The sequence below is a fragment of the Curcuma longa genome, chromosome 7 (genome assembly GCF_044706935.1).
Source record: "Curcuma longa cultivar G26 ecotype Majalengka, Jawa Barat chromosome 7, ITB_CL_G26_1.1, whole genome shotgun sequence".
Lineage (NCBI taxonomy): Eukaryota > Viridiplantae > Streptophyta > Magnoliopsida > Zingiberales > Zingiberaceae > Curcuma > Curcuma longa.
The window spans coordinates 1,818,000-1,839,039 of record NC_133867.1 but is presented as its reverse complement, the minus strand read 5'-3'; the positions used below and the strand labels follow the sequence as shown (position 1 = coordinate 1,839,039).

Genomic DNA, 21,040 nt, shown 5'->3' with positions numbered 1-21,040 from the left:
GATGGAGTTGTTGGATTTCTTAAGGATATGAATATAAATTAAGTTGAAATCCATACTCATGGACCTAAAAGGATTTAACATCTCCAACCCTAGAGTTGAAGGGTTAGAAATTTCAAAGATATTATAATTACTTATATAATAATTTTAATAAAATTAATAAAGTTTTTAAAAAATAAAATTTTATCTCAATGCAAAGAAATATGTCATTAGGTGGTGGCATGCTTGTGATATTAGTGATGCTCTTCTAAGAATTGAAAAAGAAGGTTGTTATAAGGTAAATAATAAAAAATAGAGATTAATTAAGAGAATTTGAGTTGAAAGAATGAGAGAGAGAAAAAACATGAAAATTTTAGCATTTTTTAAAGTTAATTTAGTAAATTTTAGACTTCCCTTTCTAAGTTTTTTATGATTGGAATTGTCCTAGTGGATCATGCTCGACTGAACACATAGATCATGCTCGACATGAGATAGAGGTTGTGCTTGACCTAAGCACATGTCATGCTCGACTCAACTCAAGATCAAGTCATACCCAACCCACATGTCAAAGGTCAGTGAAAAGTGCTCATTACTCTTATTAAAGCGAAGAATGCTGTTATCATTGGCATTCCTGCCTTTCTGGAAGGATTGATTTCCAGTTTGAGCTGCTGGTTCTTTCTCCAGACTCTAGGTGAAATGCTGAATACTACTGCCCACAAGAATGAAACAAAACTGTACCATCAAAGTTGAAAGATCTAAACATGTTTTCATTAATCACAGAAATGCGTCAACTAAGACAACAAGATCAACTGACATTTCATCAGGTTCACAGTTCAAGAAGCTACATTGCTTATCATCGTCTCTTCTTCCATACAAGTTTATTCACTATTCTGCACCAGGTGTGCCTCGAATAGCCGAAAGTCCATCTTGCTCGTCTAATAAGAATTGTTATCGAATGCATGTCATTACCTACCTGACCTGAGTAAATCTTGCTCTGGTTTCCCTGATTACGAACCACTGTAAAAGAAAAGAAAAAGAAAAGAAAAGAAAACAGAGAGAGAAGCAAACTTGACTTGCCCCCCATCATAAAAATGAATGAGGTGTGTATTTGATTGCCATCTCCAAATGTTCTAGCATCTACTTACTCATCTTTGTGCTTTGATGGTTCTCTCTTGGCACCTGAATAATTCACACAGCGCCCGACAAACTTAAGAACCTCGTCCAGCAGAATAACGGGGAACGCAACCGCCAACACCAAGAGCCATTCGTTGAAACTTAGAGGCACGATTCCAAACACTTGAGCGAGGAAAGGGACATATAATATCAAGAAATGAAGTCCAAATGAGATGGACATGGCCACGAGAAGCCATGGGTTGGACCAAGGAGGCATGGTCAGAAGGCTCCCATCTTCAGATAAAGCATTGAGCGAATTGAACATCTCGATCGCAACCAACACGGAGAGCGAAAGTGTCATTGCCTTGACCTTACCAGTCTGGAAGTAGTCACAAGGATTATCATCAAAGGTGAAGTGGCGTTCTCCGGCCACGAATGGTGTGACCTTGAAGCCTTCCCATGAGGGGCACTCTCCCCAGTTAGAAAGTTGAGAATATCTTACGAGGGTATGGCCATCACCACTCAAGTCAATCCCCATAAAGGAACCATGAGTATACCATATAATGAAGATACCGACAGTCGCAAGCCCGACATAAAGTCCAATGACCTGTAGATGGAAAAGCAAGGTCAGCTAGGGCACATATGTTTCAATAAATGAGTGACATAAGTATGCATGATCGTTCGAAAGGTAAATGTTACCTGAGCTTACACCTCAACATTCAATAAAGCCATAAAAAACATAAATGCATATAGAATTAGAATCAGAATCTCAAGACATGTTTTTCTATCATTGACAGGAATCAGTGGATACTGGAACAAGAATCAAAGAACATCGAGAACCTCATGTCATTTACATCCAGAGACAATGCATGACCAAAAAACATGCACTCATTCGTATGGATACCAAAATACCCCCAAGATACCACCAGCATAAGAACGCTATGATAATTGACCAGACCAAAGAATTTCTGAAAAATCATGTTTAGCCAAATATTGGAAGTATAAAAATCGATGGTTCTTTTGTTGAGCACATGATGAGAATAATAAGCTGTTAAGAGAAAGATTGAAACCCTATGCAAAGTGAAACAAGTATGACAATTGGACAATATACATGTTAACTGACTGCTCAGTTCTGAACCAAAACAAAGAGAGTCCAATGAAATCAATTCCCAAAAAATAAGAAACAGAAACAATAGATGTGCTGTTATTGGTGAATTTCTTGCATCCATAATCGTGTTCTCTTTTCGAAAAAAAATGGGAGCCAATGGTTAGGGACCATTAGGGTGTAGATAGTTCAAAGGAAGGATTAAAGCTAGGCAAAAGTTGATAATGATCATCCTTTATTCTTTCCTAAATGAGTAAAGAGGGACGGTGGATATTTTAAAAGATGATAATTTGAGCATTGATCCTTCATAACTCATCAGGCCAATATTGGACAGAAAACCAATTAAAAAATTTATGCATACAAATTTAACCATCCTCTCAATGTATGGGTGATGTAAGGAAGCAATTCAAAGGAGGGTTTCTTTCTCATTACTCCTCGCCATTATTCGATCTTTCATATTGCTAGTATAAACAAGGTTACAAGATTCATTCAAATAGATATTAAAAGGAAGAAATGCATAGACTGCACCAACAGAAAAGTCTTACCATATAACGGAATAAAATCCATGCAGTAATCAATGAATCATCACTTCTTCGAGGTGGTTTCTTCATGATATCTTTATCAGGGGGGTTGAATCCCAGAGCAGTTGCAGGAGGTCCATCTGTAACAAGATTGACCCACAGAAGTTGAACGGGAATCAGTCCCTCTGGAATGCCTAAAGCTGCTGTCAGAAATATGGAAGCAACTTCACCAATATTTGAGGAGATCATGTATCTGCAATTGGAAAAATGAATGGACATCACCAAGATCATCACGAAACAAAAAGAGATATGGAAGTTGTTAAATACAAGTTAGATATCCAACAGAAGAAGGGCTTCACTTAAATCACCGATAGTATTATTTGAACTCTTAGATGACCAAACACTTATATGCACTTTAATAAAATAATATAACCTCACTATCAATACAAATTAGATATCCAACAGAATGAAGGGCTTCACTTAAAGCACCGATAGTATTATTTGAACTCTTAGATGACCAAACACTTACATGCACTTTAATAAAATACTATAGCCTCACTATCACTTAGTCATACCATTTAAACTAGTTCACGTTTAACTAGTCCATAGAGAAAGGATCTACATAATTCTCTTTGGAAATGAAAGAATAGAAAAAAGGTAGGGGGAGGAGCATAGTAAACCAGTATTAATACGGAAAGTCAACCCCACCCTTGTTCATTAACCTTACAATCCCTTTGGAATAGTCTTACAGATCTACAGTTTTTATTTTCCAATAAAGAGTAGGCAGTGAAATTTTCAGCTCAGGAAATGAAAGAATAGAAAAAAGGTAGGGGGGAGGAGCTATTGGAAAGTCATATTGCTAAGCTAATATGTATGTCCTGCACCCCACCCTTGTTCATTAACCTTACAATCCCTTTGGAATAGTCTTACAGATCTACATTGGAAAGTTTTTATAGAAATTTCCAACCAATAAAGAGTAGGCAGTGACGCTCTAGGATTTTCAGCTGGAGGGAGGGAGAATTTTTTTTATGGGGTATATAATGTAAAAGTTAGGAGGGGAATTTTAAGAAGATGTACAATATATAAGTTGATCCAAAATAAATTCAAATCAGTCAGAAATCTTCTTACAAAATTCATCAAAAAGAAAAAAAAAGAATAGGCCGGTGTATGAAATTCCCGTCAATGTGAGGTCCCAAGGAAGAGTCGGACCATATTAGATCTATTGTACGCAGTCTTACCCTGCATTGCAAGAGGTTATTTCCACGATTTGAATCCGTGACCACAAGATCACACGACAACAACTTTACCGTTACAGTAAGGCTCCCCTTCATTTATCAAGAAGAAACATATAAAAAAAATCTCATTATAAATTGAAAAAAGTATTGTACAGAGTAAATCACATCAGTAAGAGTTAAGGCTAAAGTATTAAACCTGGAATTTCTCATCTATGTTGCTTCAGATTTTTTCTCCTAGTTCTCATTTGTCCTCATGACAAATGCGATTGCATTATATATAGACTTTAACTTTTTTTCAACAAAGAAAACAACGTATTAACTCTTATTACTAAATTATGCATCAAAACAATGTGAACATCCACAGCATAAAAACACTTCAGTACTGTCCATACAGCTATACAACATGAATGACCAGTGATTAGGATAGGTTAACATAAGAAAATACTGGATCCAATATATAGAAAAATAAACATGTTGAAAAATTAAACAATTAAACAATAATAAAACCTTATAAATGCTTTCATATTGTCGTAGATTGATCTTCCTTCACCAACTGCAGCAACTATTGTACTGAAATTATCATCTGCTAACACCATATCTGATGCTTCTTTAGCAACCTGGTAAAATAAACTGCTAGTGTTGATTCTCAAAGACAGCTTAAAACATTACCAGTAGAATGAAGAGAATCTACCATTTACTTAAGTGGCACTTACAATCTCAAAAATTTGAACTTTGAAAGGCTTAGAAGAAACCCAGATAAGAAAAAAGAGGTATCGAAAAGAAAGACCTTTGTCAGAAGTCAAACTGACATAAAAAAAAATAAACAAAGCCAACAAAATATCAATCATAATTCCATATTTTTAGCATAAATTTAAGAGAAGCTGTCCATATATTAGAAATAACACGTGCACAAAAAAGAGAAAACAAAAAAAGCAAATAAGAGAAGACAAAAAAAACAGGAAAAAAAAGGAAAAGAAAGAGAAAAAGCCCCAAAAATCCAACATTAGCAATCAAGCTAACAGGATCATTAATAAACAATGACTATAAGATGCAACCATATTTAATTCCACGTATTAGTAACTTTACAGTTCTGTAACAAGAAATGAAAACACGGATGGATTGGAGAAATTTCTTCTAAAAGCATCAAAAATCTCCTGCTAAAGTAGTTGGAAATGGACCATAGTATGTTCATAAATAAAGTTATATGATGAAAATATAAACAATTTCCATATAGAAAATGGATTCAAGTAGCAGGCAACAGAATTATAGTTTGAACTCTATTCTAGTCAGGTCTGCCTATTGTTCTTACAAGTGAATTTTTATCAATGACAATTTGGGTCCATGGAGTACATTCTGTTGCTTCTCATTCTTTAACCTTTGTGACCAAAAGAAACAAATGAGGACAGCCAAAATGTGAAAGTGAGTGTAACCTACCTCTGTCCCAGCAATGCCCATCGCAATGCCAATATCTGCCATTTTCAATGCAGGAGCATCATTCACACCATCCCCTGTCATAGCAACTACTTCACCATCTTCTTTCAACAATCTCACCACCTCTTGTTTATGCTTTGGTTCTGCCCTTGAAAAGAGAAGACCACCATTTTGCCTCAGAAGAGCCTTCTTTTCATTGGATGGAAGGGACATAAAATCTTTTCCCGTGAAACTCTTTGAATCTATGTTTTCCTCAGGCGCAAACACACCTATATCACGGCAAATTGCTTCTGCTGTTTCCTTGTTATCTCCAGTAATGACCATGACTCGAATGCCAGCTGCTCTACAATCTTCAATTGCTTTGGAGACTTCTTTTCTCGGAGGATCCTGAAATCATTTCAGAGGAAGAATATGAAGGAGGCAGGTTAGTGGCATACAGAAAGGCAAAAACTAATGAACACTAAAGGGCAAACGACTCTGTAAGATAACACACCCTAAGCCCTACTAAACCAACAAATATGAGACCAGTCTCAATGGATGAGTAATTTGCTGGATCAAGTAGAAGTTTATGAGCTGGGTGATTTTCACCATCATATGTTGCAAATTCGCCTAGATCATCCTTGTAGGCAAATCCCAAACAACGCAGTGCATTTGTTGACATCTCGTGGAGAACCTTCAGAACATGACTTCTGGAGATGTCATCTAACATAACCACAGAGCCATCAAGCAGCTGAATATAGGCACTTCTTTCCAACAAATTTTCCACTGCGCCCTGTGTCACAGTGCAATTTGGGTTACTCAGATGTCATTGTCAATGATATCGAGCAAAAAAACATGAAAAGTGAAATGACCAAAATCTTACTGTCCACTCTACGACTTATTATACATAAAAGCATGCTAAAAGCATGCAATGCTATAACACCTTAAAATATAATTAAAAATTAAAAAACTAAAAAAAATACAAGACAAGTATGAAACTTCTTTTCTCTCTCTTAAGGGTGTTATTAACGCCCATTAATGGGGCCAACTAGAAGTTGAAGTATCCAAATTGCAAACCAAGAATCAGAGTGCCAAAAAATTAAGAAAGTTTCTTTTGATACATCCACCAACAAAATCATGTACAGATATAGATCAGATTTAGTATCTCAATTTCTGAACTGTTCCTCTTGTTCTTTGGACAAGGGACAATAAGCATCATGGCTACTCACTTCTAGTTACCATACAAACATGAAATTGATAAGTAACTAGAAGAAACTAAGCCAATAAAATGTCATCTATACGATTTAGTCCCTCAGTTCAGAGTGGTCTCTAGCATGATAGACACAAAAGCAAGATGGTTGTTTGTCCATCAGCCAAAATTTTAAAATCAAACCAACTACAAAGTCTAGTAAACTTCCAGTTGAAAGAAGAAAAAAAGTTTCGTAAAAGAAGATAATTGATAAAAATTATATGGAAATATACACATTCTCTTAATCCAAAGAGCTATTACCTTCACAAGTAAAGAATTGATTCCTGATCTTGATTTCACAATGACTCCCATTGACTTCCGAGTGCGATCAAACTCAAGAGTTGCAACCCTTTGAAATATTTCATTCCACCATTTACAGCATCCTTCAATTAACAAGTTATGTCAAACCAGATGTTTGTACCAGGAACATGCACATACACAGTGTTTCAACTAGATCAATGAACGACAACATGAAATTGAGGCTAGAAACATACTTAATAATTCTCTTGACTCAAATGAAGTGTTGTATCCAGCAGGAAGACCCATCTTCTCAACCAGAACCTGAGAGAATATATATATGTGAGATTATCAAGTATTCATCAAACCAAGAGACTGAATGGTGTGTAGTCATCTTAAGTCATCCAAAAAAATGTTTAAAAAAGATGGCATAAGCAAGATTGATGGTCTAATATCTTTCCTAATTGAATGGCTTAGGAACAAGACAATTACACATCTGATACATGCTAAGAAAACCAATTGGATATGTAATGTCTATTCTAAGGAACTACCGGATGCCAATACTATCAATAACATTGTTTGCAATTGTATAACTACAGAGGATCAAGTGTACTTACCTAATTAAAGAAAAAATTTCGTGATGAAAGATTATGGTATATTTTTGTAATTGAAGACAGTAATTTGCTTTGCAGTTCAAGAATCATTCTGCTTTTAAATGTTTGACTAGTCACTTAATACAAGCATAGGAAAGGCACACGTTTTGGTATAGGATTAAAGCAAGAAAAGAAAGCAATGATAAAGAAAAATGTCCTAACCTTCAAAGCTGCCTCAGTTGGCATACCAGTGGTAACAAATTGATTATTCCCTGCCTCACTTATGCTTGCATCATTGCAAACAGCTGCGATCTTAGCAATTGTTTGAAGATTCACATCCATATTTTTGGCTGGCCAATCATGTATACTCCCATCTTGGGGGTCATATGTGGTGCCACTGACTGTAAATGTTCTAAGTATATCAGTCCACCGTCCCACGACAACAAGCTGTACAGCTGACATCTGGTTTGTTGTTAATGTGCCAGTCTTATCAGAGCATATCACAGTTGTGCAACCCAAAGTCTCGACACTTGGTAGCTTCCGAACCAATGCATTTTTTTGTGCCATCTTCCTAGTACCAAGTGCCAAGCAAGTGGTGATAACTGCAGGTAAGCCTTCAGGAATTGCTGCAACAGCCAAAGCCACAGCAATCTCAAAGTAATATGTGCACTTCTCGAACGAGAACTTAAAATTACGTGGCCATCCATCAACAAATTCCCAGGTAAGGAAGTACTTCACATTGATAAGCCAAACAACAGCACAGATTGCACCTATGATAGCTGTGAGAACCTCACCAAACTCATTCAGTTTCTTCTTCAATGGTGTATCATCTTCGCTCTGTGAAGCTTCGTGAATCTGTGAATGTATCTTACCAATTTCAGTGTTCATCCCAGTTTGCGTAACCAAACAGATACAACTTCCATTCACAACTGTGGTACCTGCAAAGATCATGCATTCCTTCCCTTGGATATCAATGTCGTCAGGGTCAACCCGGTGGTTAGTTTTGTTCACGGCAGCATTTTCACCAGTAAGAGAAGCTTGTTCCACCCTCACTGTCGAGCTAATCAAGTGCAAAACCCTCATATCCGCAGGAACTTTATCCCCAACCTTAAGCTCCACTATATCACCCGGCACAAGCTCCTTGGCTGGAAGATTAGGAATCAACTTTCCATCCCTTCTAACAGTAGCATGTTCAGATTGGATTTCTTTCAGGGCCTCGAGTGCCTTCTCGGCATTGTTCTCTTGCCAAACTCCAACAATCGCATTCACAATCAGAATAAGGAAAATCACCAACGGCTCCACAAAAGCAGTAATGCCCAACTCACCACCCTCATCCCCATCGTACCAAGCAAGCACAAAGGAAACAACGGCAGCAACAAGGAGGATCCTAACCAGAGTGTCATTGAATTGCTCAAGAACCAGCTGCCATACAGAAGGCCCCGAATGCTTCTCGAGCTCATTCAGCCCATAAATCTTTTGCCGCTTCAGTGCCTCCTCGGATCGGAGCCCGTGCTCGGTTGAAACGTTGAATTCGATCTCACACTCCTGTACGGTCCTTGCCCAAGCCGGAAAACTTGAGATCGACGGCGCCAATTCGACCTTTTTACCAACATCCTGCCCTCCTTTCCCCATCGCACCCCGCCCCAACAAGAATCCAGATAAAAATCAAATCTTTCACACAAATATCTCAATAATACCAAACCCAGAATGCTCCACCGATCCACTAGCACCAAGATCCAGACTCTCGCAAGCAATTAAAATACGCTAAAGGGAACTAGCACTCCCAAATCCAGATCCCTATCAAATTACCAGCATCCTACGAAACAAACGAAAGATAACCTAATTTTTATAAAAAAAAAACACACCCACAACGGATCAGCGCGCAGAAAAGATCAAGCAGAGAGTTGGGAAGAAGGCTTCCTTACCCGATCGTGAGAAAAAGTCTTCTTCGCGTGTTCTTCTGTCCTTCGTCTCTTTCCTCTTTGCTTTCAATGGAAAGAACCCGCGACTCGAAGGAAGCGATCGCCCTGAACTCTCTCCACGAATGATTCGCTCACAAGGCATCGCTCGCGCTGCACTGTCCTATAACGCCGTTCTCTTTCCACGTCGTTGCTTACCCTCGGCCTCCTCCTTTTTCCTCGCTGAAATGTTTACCCCCAACCGTACCATCATGATTTGAAGCCTGGCCCCACCGGCGTTTTCAAACTTCGAGGCAGGTAAGCCCATGGGGCGGCAGCGGGAACACGCAGGCACGAAAATTCCGAATCTGGAAATCTCCTCCTCCCACTCGCGCTCGCCCGACTCGGAGATCACACCCACACCCCACCCTCTCAGTGCCCGACATCCTTTATGGCGCTGGGGCCCACAGGTTTTGCAGTAGCGGCACTCGCAAGAGCCGGGAGCGAAAGTGCGGGTACGATCTAACACTAATTTAAGAAGCAAAGAAGGAAGCTTCGTGGATGCTTCGTGGTGGGCCCCCTCCCTGACCAGTTAACCACGGTCAAAGCTAAGAAGGTGAATGGAATGGAATGGAATGTTTAGTTTTAGCATTTTGCGTGACGATTAGACGCTAATATAATATATTTTCTAATAATATCTGACACGGCCCTTTCTTTTAAAGGAATTGACTCATCATTTGTTAATATGAATGATGTCATCTCCAAAATGGAATTTTGCAATCTTTCTGTTAGATTTTTGTTTTTTTTTTTGTTTTTTTTTGGATTTCGGTTGGAGTCGAGTAAAGGTTAGACCGAATCTATGAGTTGGATATGGCAATAATGAAAAGGAGGCTCTAATTGTTAGAACGGGAGCATCACACCACTTTCAAAAATATTTTAAAATTATATTAATTTTTGGATATGATTACATTCAGAATAATATAAAGAGTACAATAAATTTAATTTGAAATATTATTAAAGTGCTTTAAGTCTTATGAACCTTAAAATTATTTTAAATCATTACCTTTATATTTATGGAAGTCTCGTAAATGTAATTATGCTCAGACCTCACAATTTAAATTGAGAGATCTGAATTTTCATAATTTTGAAATAATTTGACATAACTCATTAGAAATCCTAGACTTATCATATTTAATGACCAACACTAACAAAGAGTTCTTAGGACTTCCCCGGTTGAGATTATCTCAAGATTTTAAAATTTTAAATATTATACAATCATTTTAATCTAAAAATTTGTTGATGACTTTAAAAATCTAAGAATCACTTCAAATCATGATCATTACGTTCTTATGAATTTCTTGAGTATAACTATACTCTTAGACTTAGATTCCACAACTTAGATTAAGAGATATGGATTTTTAAAATCTTCACAAACTTAAGATAATTTAACAAACTCATTAAAAAGTTAAGGCTTGTGATATTTACTCATCAACATCACTAAAGAGTTTTTAGGACTCTCCTACTTCAAACCATGTTAAGATCTTAAAATTTTGAATGTTATAAGATCATTTTTATCCAAAAACTCATCAATGACTTTAGAAACCTCAGAAGATCATTACGTTTGTAGAAGCCTCTTGAGTAAAACCATGCTCTTAAACTTAGATTCCACAACATAAATTGAGATATGTGAGTTTTTAAAATCTTCACAAACTGAAGATAATTTGACAAACTCATTAAAAGGTCAAGGCTTGTAATACTTACTTGTCAATACCACCAAAGAGTTCTTAGGACTCTCCTACTTCAAACCATGTTAAAATTTTGAAATGCTAGATATTGTGGTGGCCAAAATTCATTGATGATCTTAAAAACTTCAAAATCACTTCAAACCAAGACCATTATATTCCTATAAATCTCTTAAGTGTAACCATGCTCTCAAACCTAAACTCTACGACCTAGTTTAAGATATGTAAGTTTTTGAAATCTTCATAATTTGGCACAAGCTCACTAAAGAGTGTAAGCCTATTATACATACTCACCAACAATACCAAAGGGTTCCTAACATTCTCCTAGTTCAGATCATGTCAAGATTTTAAAATTTCTAGATACTATAAGGTTATCAATGAGTTTTTGCCAAAAACTCATTAATGATTTTAGAAACCTCAATCACTTTAAATCATGACCATTATATTATACTCTTGGGAGACTCTTGAGTGTAACTATGCTCTCAGACTTAGATTCAACAACCTAAATTGAAAAATATAGATTTTTAAAATCTTTACTGTTTGTGCTATGAGCACCATTGTAAATTCAGTATTTTGATGTATGACTAAGCGTAAATTAGATTATTATGAACTGATAATTTTATATCAAGTAAGCAAGTTGCTTGATAAATGAAAATCCTAGTTGGGAATCAGTCAAATGACCAAGTCATAAAGAAGTTAGGTAAGTGTAAAGTCTTGATTGGGAACTAGGTAGTTGAAAGTCTTGGGTGGGAACCAAGCAAAAAAGTCTTAGTTGCAAACTAAGCAAAGCAAGTCCAAGTAGAGACAGTTGGGAGTGGTGACTTGGTAGACATGTCACACCCTAGGGGTGTCATTTCCCACACACCGAGAAGTACCTCACTTGGTGACAATATAATAAAAGAAACTTAAAGAACTATCTAAATAGAATAATAAAAAAGGCATCAACTGCATACATATATCAAATATAGACAACAAAATGATACACATGAAACGACACTCGCAAATGTGTTTACACATTTCGTAAACATACGCAGCGGAAGAAAAATAATAATTAAATTTAATTATTACAACACTCGTAACACACGCATATAGAATAGAATATGTATATGGCATAACTAAAATTTTAAAATTTACAGAATAATAATTTATTTAATTTTTTTATGAAAGGTAAATATATATCACCAAAGAAACATGCACAAAAATACAGGAGCTCCAATGACATCGGCTCATATCATGTCTGACGAACCGTCAGATCTGAGCAATCGCCAAAGGTATGCTGTACATGTGCTCACATGAGTACCACATCCATCACTATAGCTCTCCATCTCAATGTCACTCACTATATCATGTATACAAAATAAATCACTATCCCATGTCCTCTACAGGTAGCCATGCCACCCCCCTGAAGCGCGAGGGTAGTCCTCCAACTGCCACCGAGGTCCTCTCAGCTCTACCTCCATCATCCTATAGCATCAGTCATGCCACCCTCCTGAAGCACGAGGGTAGCTCGTCAGCCGCCACCAAAATCCTCCCAGCTCGACCTCCATCATCCTCTAGCATCAGCCAAATCCACCAAGGTCAGCGGGCATCTGTATGCATGCATCATTAGCAAGTCGCGTAACCATCTGGCACATCCACTCGTGCAGCATCCCCAGCATCCATCACCGCCAACAGATACAGTCGCAGCTCAGCTACCGCAGTGATCATCATCCAGTCAATCTCTATCCACGTCCTCCTCCTGGCGCCAGTCATCCGTAACATCCAACCATTAAAAAGAACCTGCCCATCGCTCCAAGGCTAGCAAGCCCAGGGAGTTGCACACTTTGAGCAAGTGGCCAGCTATCAACGGATTTGACGTGTCTTTACCGTAGCCGTTACTACGAACTAGATAGGCCATGTTAGTGGACCTATTTATCTTCAAAGGCTTTTTGACAAAGTCTCAATCATCAACGGATTTGGGACGTCTTTACTACAAGCCGTTTGCTGTGGACTAGATGGATCTAGAAAGGTGGATCCATGCACCTCAAAATAGTTTTTTTATTCTGGACATACCTGATAGATGACGTTGAGCGGTATTAGAATTGGCATTAATCGAGCGATTTTGTCAAAGCTCCGCCTCTACTGGTAATCCACGTCAAACTCTCATTTGGACGGTTTCCTAAGTCACGAATTGCATCCCCGTCTTCGGTACTAGCTGATGATCGACAACGATCGATACGAGAAAAAAATCCTAATAATCAAAACATGCAACAATATTTATCGCGATAAATTTTTGAGATTTCTAACTATCATCGACAATCATATTTTTGATGTAATTTTTAATGGTCAACTTTTGACCGCCAATAAATGAACAAATGATTGGAACTCTTCTGACGAAAATGGATTGTTCTCCGATAGCTTCACAAGCTTCCTACAACGGCAATAGGCTTCCCACAGTTGCTCTGTTCACGGTGAACACTTCACCTCTCCTTACTGTCCACTGAATACCGATTGTCGGTGTCCAATGCCGATTGGATATTCACATTTTAATCTAAAACGGTCACACCAAAAATCAACCATGAGATCAAGGATATGTCCCAACGCCGATCGGTCGACTAGGAGAAACAACCCGAGAAGGAGGCGATTGGATTTCTCTCTCGTACAACCAAAGCAACTCAGCGGCTTCAAAATATCGTTTGGGATTTCCAATCGAGAAATAAGGGAATCTTCAATCGCGCGGTTTTGCACGGGAGAAATCACGATCAAACTTCTTCACTCACACGGTCGACGAAGCTCACCTGAAGACCCAAATCGCGATCGGTAAATAGGGTTAAATCGCGATTCCCTGGTTAAGGAAAGTCACAATCAGAGAGGAAGATGGGCGGCGCTCGCACGGCCTACAACAGGAAGGAAGGTCAGTCGCGCGCGCTTCTTCCTTGGCTGGAGAAGATCGCCTCGGAGGAAGGCCGATCAGGAGAGGTGATCGCGTGCTTCTTCCTTGGCTGGCCAAGCTCGCCTCGGAGGAAGGCCGATCGGGAGAGGCAATCACATGCTTCTTCCTTGGCTGGAGAAGATCACCTTGGAGGAAGGTTGATTGAGAGAGGCAATCGCGCACTTCTTCCTTGGTTAGCCAAGCTTGCCTCGAATGAAGGTCGATCGGGAGAGGCGATTGCACATTTCTTCCTTGGCTAGCTAAGCTCGCGAAAGAGTGGCGCTCCAACAAGACCAAATCGTGATCTCCTCTCTGCCTCTTATTCTTGCGCGAGCAAACTCTAAAGGAGGTCGGCTAGGGTTTTCAATCTCTCGGCGAAGGAGGGCGGCGGACGGCTCGAGAGGGAGAAAACCAACTGCAAAATCCATTCCCCTTTTCTCCCCTATTCTCGATTGTCACAGGATAAAAACCCTAACCAAAATGTATAAATTCTGTATTTCACATATTTTTTATATATTTACTTATTATTTTTTAATTTTTTTATTTATTTAAGTTGTAAATATTAATTTTTTTAATCTTATGAGCTATATATATTTTTTTACATATAAATTTATTTTAAAAAATAAAGATATTTTTATAATTTTATATATTTAGTTTATAATTTGGATTGACGAACTCATTGAACGAATAGTTATAAGGCATTAGATAAAATAAAATACCTAACGAACAATTATTTCTAAATTATTATAGATCTATTTTAACAAGTAAGGATATTTTTGTAATTTTATATATTTAACCTTCATTTCTTTCCCCTTCCTCCCAAACAAAGTAGCACATGTTACGTTAATGAACCTTCCCTTCCTCCCAAACAAGAAAAATATAAATACCTCCCTTCCCCTTCCTTTCCCTCTCTTCCCCTTCCTTCCCTTTCCGTTAATGAACCTTCCCTCACCCCATCCAAACAGAGTGTAAAACGTGAGAAGGGTTCTCACGCGGGTGAACCGAAAGGGGGAAAAACTAAGAGAAAGAGAATAAATCAAACTGGACCAGGTTTAGGGTTTACGATATCGAACTGAGTTTAATTTGGTTCAAAATTAAATCGCTTGGTTTAATAACTAAACGACCTTTGATTTGACCTAAATCAGTTTTATTCATTTCGTCTTCACAAGACGAAGCCCCCTATCGCTTTTGTTTTGCCAAATATCTTTCATCATGAACCAAACTAATTTGGTTCATTTTATCTTCGTAAGACGAAGTCCATTATTTTACCCTTTATCTGGTCCAATCAAACTTTCTTTCTCTCGATTTGAGAATCAAATTCTTAAACTCTTAAGAGATACTTGTAATGTGTGACCCAATAGGTTTCCAATTATATTGGCCACCCATAATTAACTATTAATTATAGAACGATCATGAGTGGCACCTAGTAGTACATCATGATCTCTAATTAATCAAAAAATCAATGATTGATTCTAGAATAATTTCTAAACCCTTCAGCAACTATAATAAAATGTGTTTCGTTCTTTTCACCATCTTATACTCACTTAGTTCAAGACATGATCTATTTGTGTCAATCCCCACTAGGCTGACTACGTCACATCTAGTCCAAGCTTGCTTTCTTATCTTGTAGATTCAAATTACTTGTACATGTGTCAAAGAGTGTCATACTCTTGACATGTGATGCTTTGGCCAAAGACTTTTAGTAACAATCCTAACAAGCGGTCGCAGGGTATACATTTTCTTTTTAAAGGAACGATGAATCTTTTGTAGGCTATTCAAATACCTTCGGACACTTCGACTTGTAGTCAATCATCCCGAGTCCACATCTTCTCGGAGATATTTGCTTAAGATGTCAAAGTATAAGCCTTCATGACCAAAGTGACTTGAATACCATAAGTCAAAGGAAACTTGCACTTAAGCTACATTGAGATATTCATTGACATATGTATAAAACCATATGAAGTCTCATTGCATGTCACTCCAATGAACTAGTTACTTTTAACTAGCATCCACGTTTAACTCTCAACTTCTAATGTCTCCAACCAGTGAGAACAATTGCTTGGCAAATCAAGGAGTTTAAAACATGTTACTCTCAACAGAATCGATGATATCCACGTTCATCAATTTATCGACTAGGGATAATTTCAATACATTCATAATTTCACATATAGAGATGCTCACAAATTGTAATCCAATCACAAATTCTCTCATGCTATGAATCGTATTGCGGATATTCATTAAATGAGTTTAAGATCCAATCAAATACACAGAGAATGTGCACTCAAATAATAAATTATTATTTATCTAATAAATAGTATAATCATAAGACAATTATCTTAAGACATCTCTCAAATATAACATGTCACACCCTAGGGTTTTGACTGCCGTCCCCGTTTCCGAAACGTTAGGAAACGTTTCCATTCGTGGAACCTTACAAGAAACGGAGGCTGTAGTGGCGTCGGGACTTGGTGAGAAGAGCAGACACGGCGTCGGGGCCACGGAGGCTGTAGCGGCGTCGGGACTTGGTGAGAAGAGCAGACACGGCGTCGGGGCCGTGTGGTGGAGGAAAGGTGAGGAAGGGGAAAAAAGAAGAGAAGAGGGGACGGCGTGAGGGAAGGAGACGCGCGGCTCCTTCTTCCGGCAGCAGTAGGGGGCACGCGGTGGTGGCTTCGATCTGCGGCCGAGCGCGATGGCAAGGCGGCAGAAGATGAGAGAGGCGCTTCCTGGGTTCGTGAGGGAAGGAGACGCGCGGCTCCTTCTCCCGGCAGCAGCAGGGGGGCACGCGGTGGTGGCTTCGATCTGCGGCTGAGCGCGATGGCAAGGCGGCAGAAGATGAGAGAGAGGAGAAGAGGTGAAGGTGGGGTTCGGCGTCGCGTTGGCAGCCCCTCCGGTCGGCGTCGACGGCAAGAAGCAGAGACAAAGGGGCTGCGGCGCAACGAAGAAGAAAATCACGATTGGGAAACCGGGCTTCTTTTATAATCTTTCTTAACGGTTCCTAACGGGTTTGGGTTTAAACCATTAAGCCATTAATCCAAAAAACCTCATCCACTAATCAATTAAACCCACTAAATCTCCTAATCTTAAATGAATTAGAATTTAATTGATTAAACCCCATCCACATTGGATTTATTTAATTAATCCCTCTTAAATTAAAGTTAAAACTATTTAACTTTAGGTCTTTGACACTGTAGTAGGTCTTCGACGTTTCCAAAAATCGGAAACTTCAACTATTGTCGTTTCCCGTTTCCGTTTCCGTGTTTCCCGTTTCCCGTCTCCAAGTTTCCAGACAGCATAGCCCTAGGGATGTCATTTTTCACACACCGAGAGGTACCTCACTTAGTGACAATATAATAAAAGAGACTTAAAGAACTATCTAAATAGAATAATAAAAAAAGCATCAACTGCATACATATATCAAATATAGACAACAAAATGATACATATGAAATAACATATGAAACAAAACGAAAATAAAACAAACCAGGAATTAGTGAATCGAAATATTTGATATATATATATATATATATCACCCTTATCTAGAGTCGCTCAGATATATATATCAGCCTTATCAAAAAGGTGGATGCGCCTGTAAAACTGAAGGTTAAAGAATGCAAACAATTAACCAATGGCTAAGTGGGTAATCAGAAAATATGTACATGAATTTAATCTAAATGGAGGCAGTTGAGAGTTATGACTTGGCAGATAAGTCTGAGTAGAGGTAGCTAGGAGTTGTGGCTTGGAAAATCATATTAGATGGGTCAACCAGGAGTTGAACATCTAGTTAAGGTACATGCGAGTAAAATTAATATCATATCGATTATGCGTATCAAGTGTCACTATAATAAATTTGACTTTCCATAGGGCGCAATTAATCTATCCGCAGCGCACATCACATGCTGCATAACCCTAACACTCTGTTTGGATGGGGTGAGGGAAGGTTCATTAACGGGGAAGGAAGGGGAAGGGAGGGAAAGGAAAGGGAAGAAAAGTATTTATATTTTTCTTGTTTGGGAGGAAAGAAAGGTTCATTAACATAACATGTATTACTTTGTTTGGGAAGAAGGGAAAGGGAATGAAGATTAAATATATAAAATTACAAAAATATCCTTACTTGTTAAAATAAATCAATAATAATTTGGCAATAACTATTCGTTAGGCATTTTATTTTGTCTAATGCCTTGATAACTATTCGTTCAATGAGTTCGTCAATCGAAATTACAAATTAAATTCACCCCTTAAAATTCTAGATTCTGAACTTTTGGAATTTTTTTCTTTCGATTTTCTGACTTAAATCCAAACATAATACTTAGAATTAGAATTAGAATTGATAGATAATGTTTTCTAATTTAGAAATTAAATATTTTCAACAGGAATTGAGAACCCTAGATTAGGGAAAACCCCAACCCAAACTTACTGGATCTCTTCCTCTTCCTCCGAATCTCGCCTCCCCCCTTGTTGTTGTCGCCGCTGATTCAAGCCTCCGCCGGCGAGCATCCAACCTCAACCAACCCAGCCCTTGTCGTCGGATATTCCTCCAATTTAACTCCGGTAAAAAGGCGGTGAGCTCACTCCCGTCCAGCTTCGGTGGAGACGAAGAGAATGGAGGCACGTCGGACGGAACAGAGAAGAAGGAAATCGCGATGGGGAGGTCTACTGTAGCCTTCTCAACCGGATCTTTAACCTTGCCTTAACGGGTTGGGTTTAAAGATCTATTAAGCCAATTAACCCAATAACCCCTTTAATCCTTTAATTTCCTTTAATTGAATTAGGTTTAATTAAACCAAATCAACATTTGATTTAATTTAACTAACCTTCCCCAATCTTCTCTTAAACCCCAAAATTAAGGCTGAGTCTATTTACAATTTAGTCCCTTAGTTTTCGGTATTTTACAGGTTTAGATCATGAAGTTCATCACTGAACTTGATGTTGTTCCAAACATTAATGAAGCAATGCCAGTTTACTATGATAACAATAGGACCATTGCTCAAACCAAAGAACCTAGGTCTCATCAGCGATCCAAACATATGCTCCGTTGTTATCACTTAATCAGGGAGATCATTAGTAGAAATGAAATAGAAATTGAGAAAATTTCCACCAAAAGAAATCTAGCAGGTCCTTTGATGAAACCTCTACCTTAAAGTAAGTTTGAGAGTTATGTAGAGGCATATGGTATTAGATATCATGGCAATTGACATTAGGCCAAGTGGGAGTATGTTATATTTGAAATGTGTCCTAATGCAATTATCTTAGATAATGTACTATTAATTGGATAAATAAAATCACTATTTGAGTGTATATTTTTTATGTATTTGATTAAATCTTAAATTCAGTTAATGAGGTCCATAATACAATGCATAATATGAAAGAAATTGTAATTGAATCATAATTAATGTGTATCTCTACATGTATAATTATGTACCTATTAAAATATTTTCTAGTCGATAAATTAATTAGACTAGATATCATTAATTCTGTAAGACTAGCATATATTAGACTTCTTGATTTTATCAAGAAGTCGATTCTAACTGGCTGAAAATATTGGGATGTTGAGGGAAGTGACCTACCATGGGACTTTATGTGGTTCTATTCATGTCTATTAAGATCTCATTGTAGCTCAAGTGCAAGTTTCTGACTTGAAGTATTTAAGTCATCTTGATCATGAAGAATTGTACTTGACATTTTAAGCAAATGTCTCTACGGAGGTGTGGACCCAAAATGATTGGATATAAGTCGAAGTGTCCGAAGGTGATTGAGTAGTCCACATAAAATTCACCACTCCTTTTATTAGGAGTCATATACCCAATGGCCACTTGTTAGAATTGTTACTCATAAGTCTTTGGCCAAAGTAGAAATATGTCAAGAAATGATCCTTTTAGACAGATATTTTGAATAACTTAAATTTGTAAGACAAGAAACTATTGCTTGGACTAGGTGTGATATAGTTAGCCTAGTGGGGATTGACACATAGACTATATCCTAAACTAAATGGGTATAAGTGTTGGTCCAGGGAGCACCAGATAATCGAACATATATTTTGATCATGGCAAAGGATTCAAGTTAAGAGTATGTTGTGAAGTGACGAGCAAATCTAAGTGTGCAAGTAGAATAGGAAAGTCCTAGCTGGTGATTAAGCAAGGAAAGTCCTAGTTTGAGGTTAGGCAGGAAGTTCTAGTCAGTTGAACCAGGCAAGAAGTCTTGGCATATCTAAGCCATGCATCAAGCGAGAAGTCTATGGGGTCAGTGGACCGGATGTCTAACAGATCAATGAAGATCGAACATCGAAAGGATGTCTTGGGCGTTAGAGGATCGTATGTTGAGCACAATCTAACTAGGTCTGGAGGATTGAATGGTTGATAAGAGGTAACTCTCCTGAGAGAAAAAGGTGAGGGTGTGTTCCCTTAAAGGGAATAGTAGTCGTCGATCTGACTTAGAGTTTCAGTGAAAATTCAAAAGTTAAGACCAGATAGTTGTAAACCTATCTAAACCTAATTTTCTATATTATATTTGTATTATGCTAACTCTGTGGTGTAGGAAGTTAAGAAACCATAACTTTATATTCTGGACCGCCCTATTTAATCAGGGCGCTCAGACAGTCCAAACGCCTCTATCTATGCCAAGCATCCAAATCTCATCTCTTTGGGCTAGCGAGATGGATGAGGTGACATGCCCCAGTTGGGTCGAGATACTTCAACTTTTAGGCGTCCGAAAGGAATCCAGACACCCGAAGAAGGATAAGATGCAACGAAATCAAGGCTGATCCGGCAATAGCCACATCAACATTCTAAGTGCCCGAGAAGGATAAGATACAGCAGAGAGTCAAGGCTGATTTGACAACCACTATGTCAGCATTCTAAGTGCCCGAAAGGGATCCAAGCGCCCGGAGATGTTAAGTCATCTATGATAGCGGATCGACTAGCCGACGTGGGGGCGCCCGAAAGGGGATCAAGGCACTTGGATTGGTCCATATAAGCAACCACAACCAGAGCCTTCATGATAACTTGTATGACCATTCTACAATGCTCATTCACGCACTCTACAAGCTCGAGACGTT

General features: G+C 38.2%; 1 protein-coding gene across 2 annotated transcripts; it reads right to left on the bottom strand.

Annotated features, from left to right (window-relative positions):
- Positions 1–722: 722 nt before the first annotated feature.
- On the bottom strand, positions 723–9,503 carry LOC141831643 (calcium-transporting ATPase 4, endoplasmic reticulum-type-like). 2 transcript variants are annotated; one of them, XM_074719043.1, is made up of 10 exons: positions 9,365–9,503; positions 7,662–9,278; positions 7,104–7,170; positions 6,871–6,992; positions 5,875–6,153; positions 5,385–5,768; positions 4,458–4,567; positions 2,740–2,968; positions 1,122–1,696; positions 723–993 (listed from the first exon to the last, which is right to left on the bottom strand). In XM_074719043.1, exons 2-10 carry the CDS (start codon positions 9,069–9,071, stop codon positions 984–986), a joined length of 3,186 nt encoding a protein of 1,061 aa, XP_074575144.1. In that variant the 5' UTR covers positions 9,072–9,278; positions 9,365–9,503; the 3' UTR covers positions 723–983. The 2 variants fall into 2 exon arrangements, with proteins under 2 accessions (XP_074575144.1, XP_074575146.1); XM_074719045.1 differs by having other exon boundaries at positions 7,662–9,255.
- Between the last annotated feature and the right edge of the window lie 11,537 nt (positions 9,504–21,040).

What these genes read in the sequence shown, in the direction of transcription:
- LOC141831643 (XM_074719043.1), bottom strand. Translation starts at nt 9,071, where the DNA reads ATGGGGAAAGGAGGGCAGGATGTTGGTAAAAAGGTCGAATTGGCGCCG. An exon ending in TTGGTTTAGTAGGGCTTAGG is followed by an intron (nt 5,769 to 5,874) that starts GTGTGTTATCTT and finishes AAATGATTTCAG; the next exon opens with GATCCTCCGAGAAAAGAAGT. An exon ending in GGATTTTATTCCGTTATATG is followed by an intron (nt 1,697 to 2,739) that starts GTAAGACTTTTC and finishes TTCCATCTACAG; the next exon opens with GTCATTGGACTTTATGTCGG.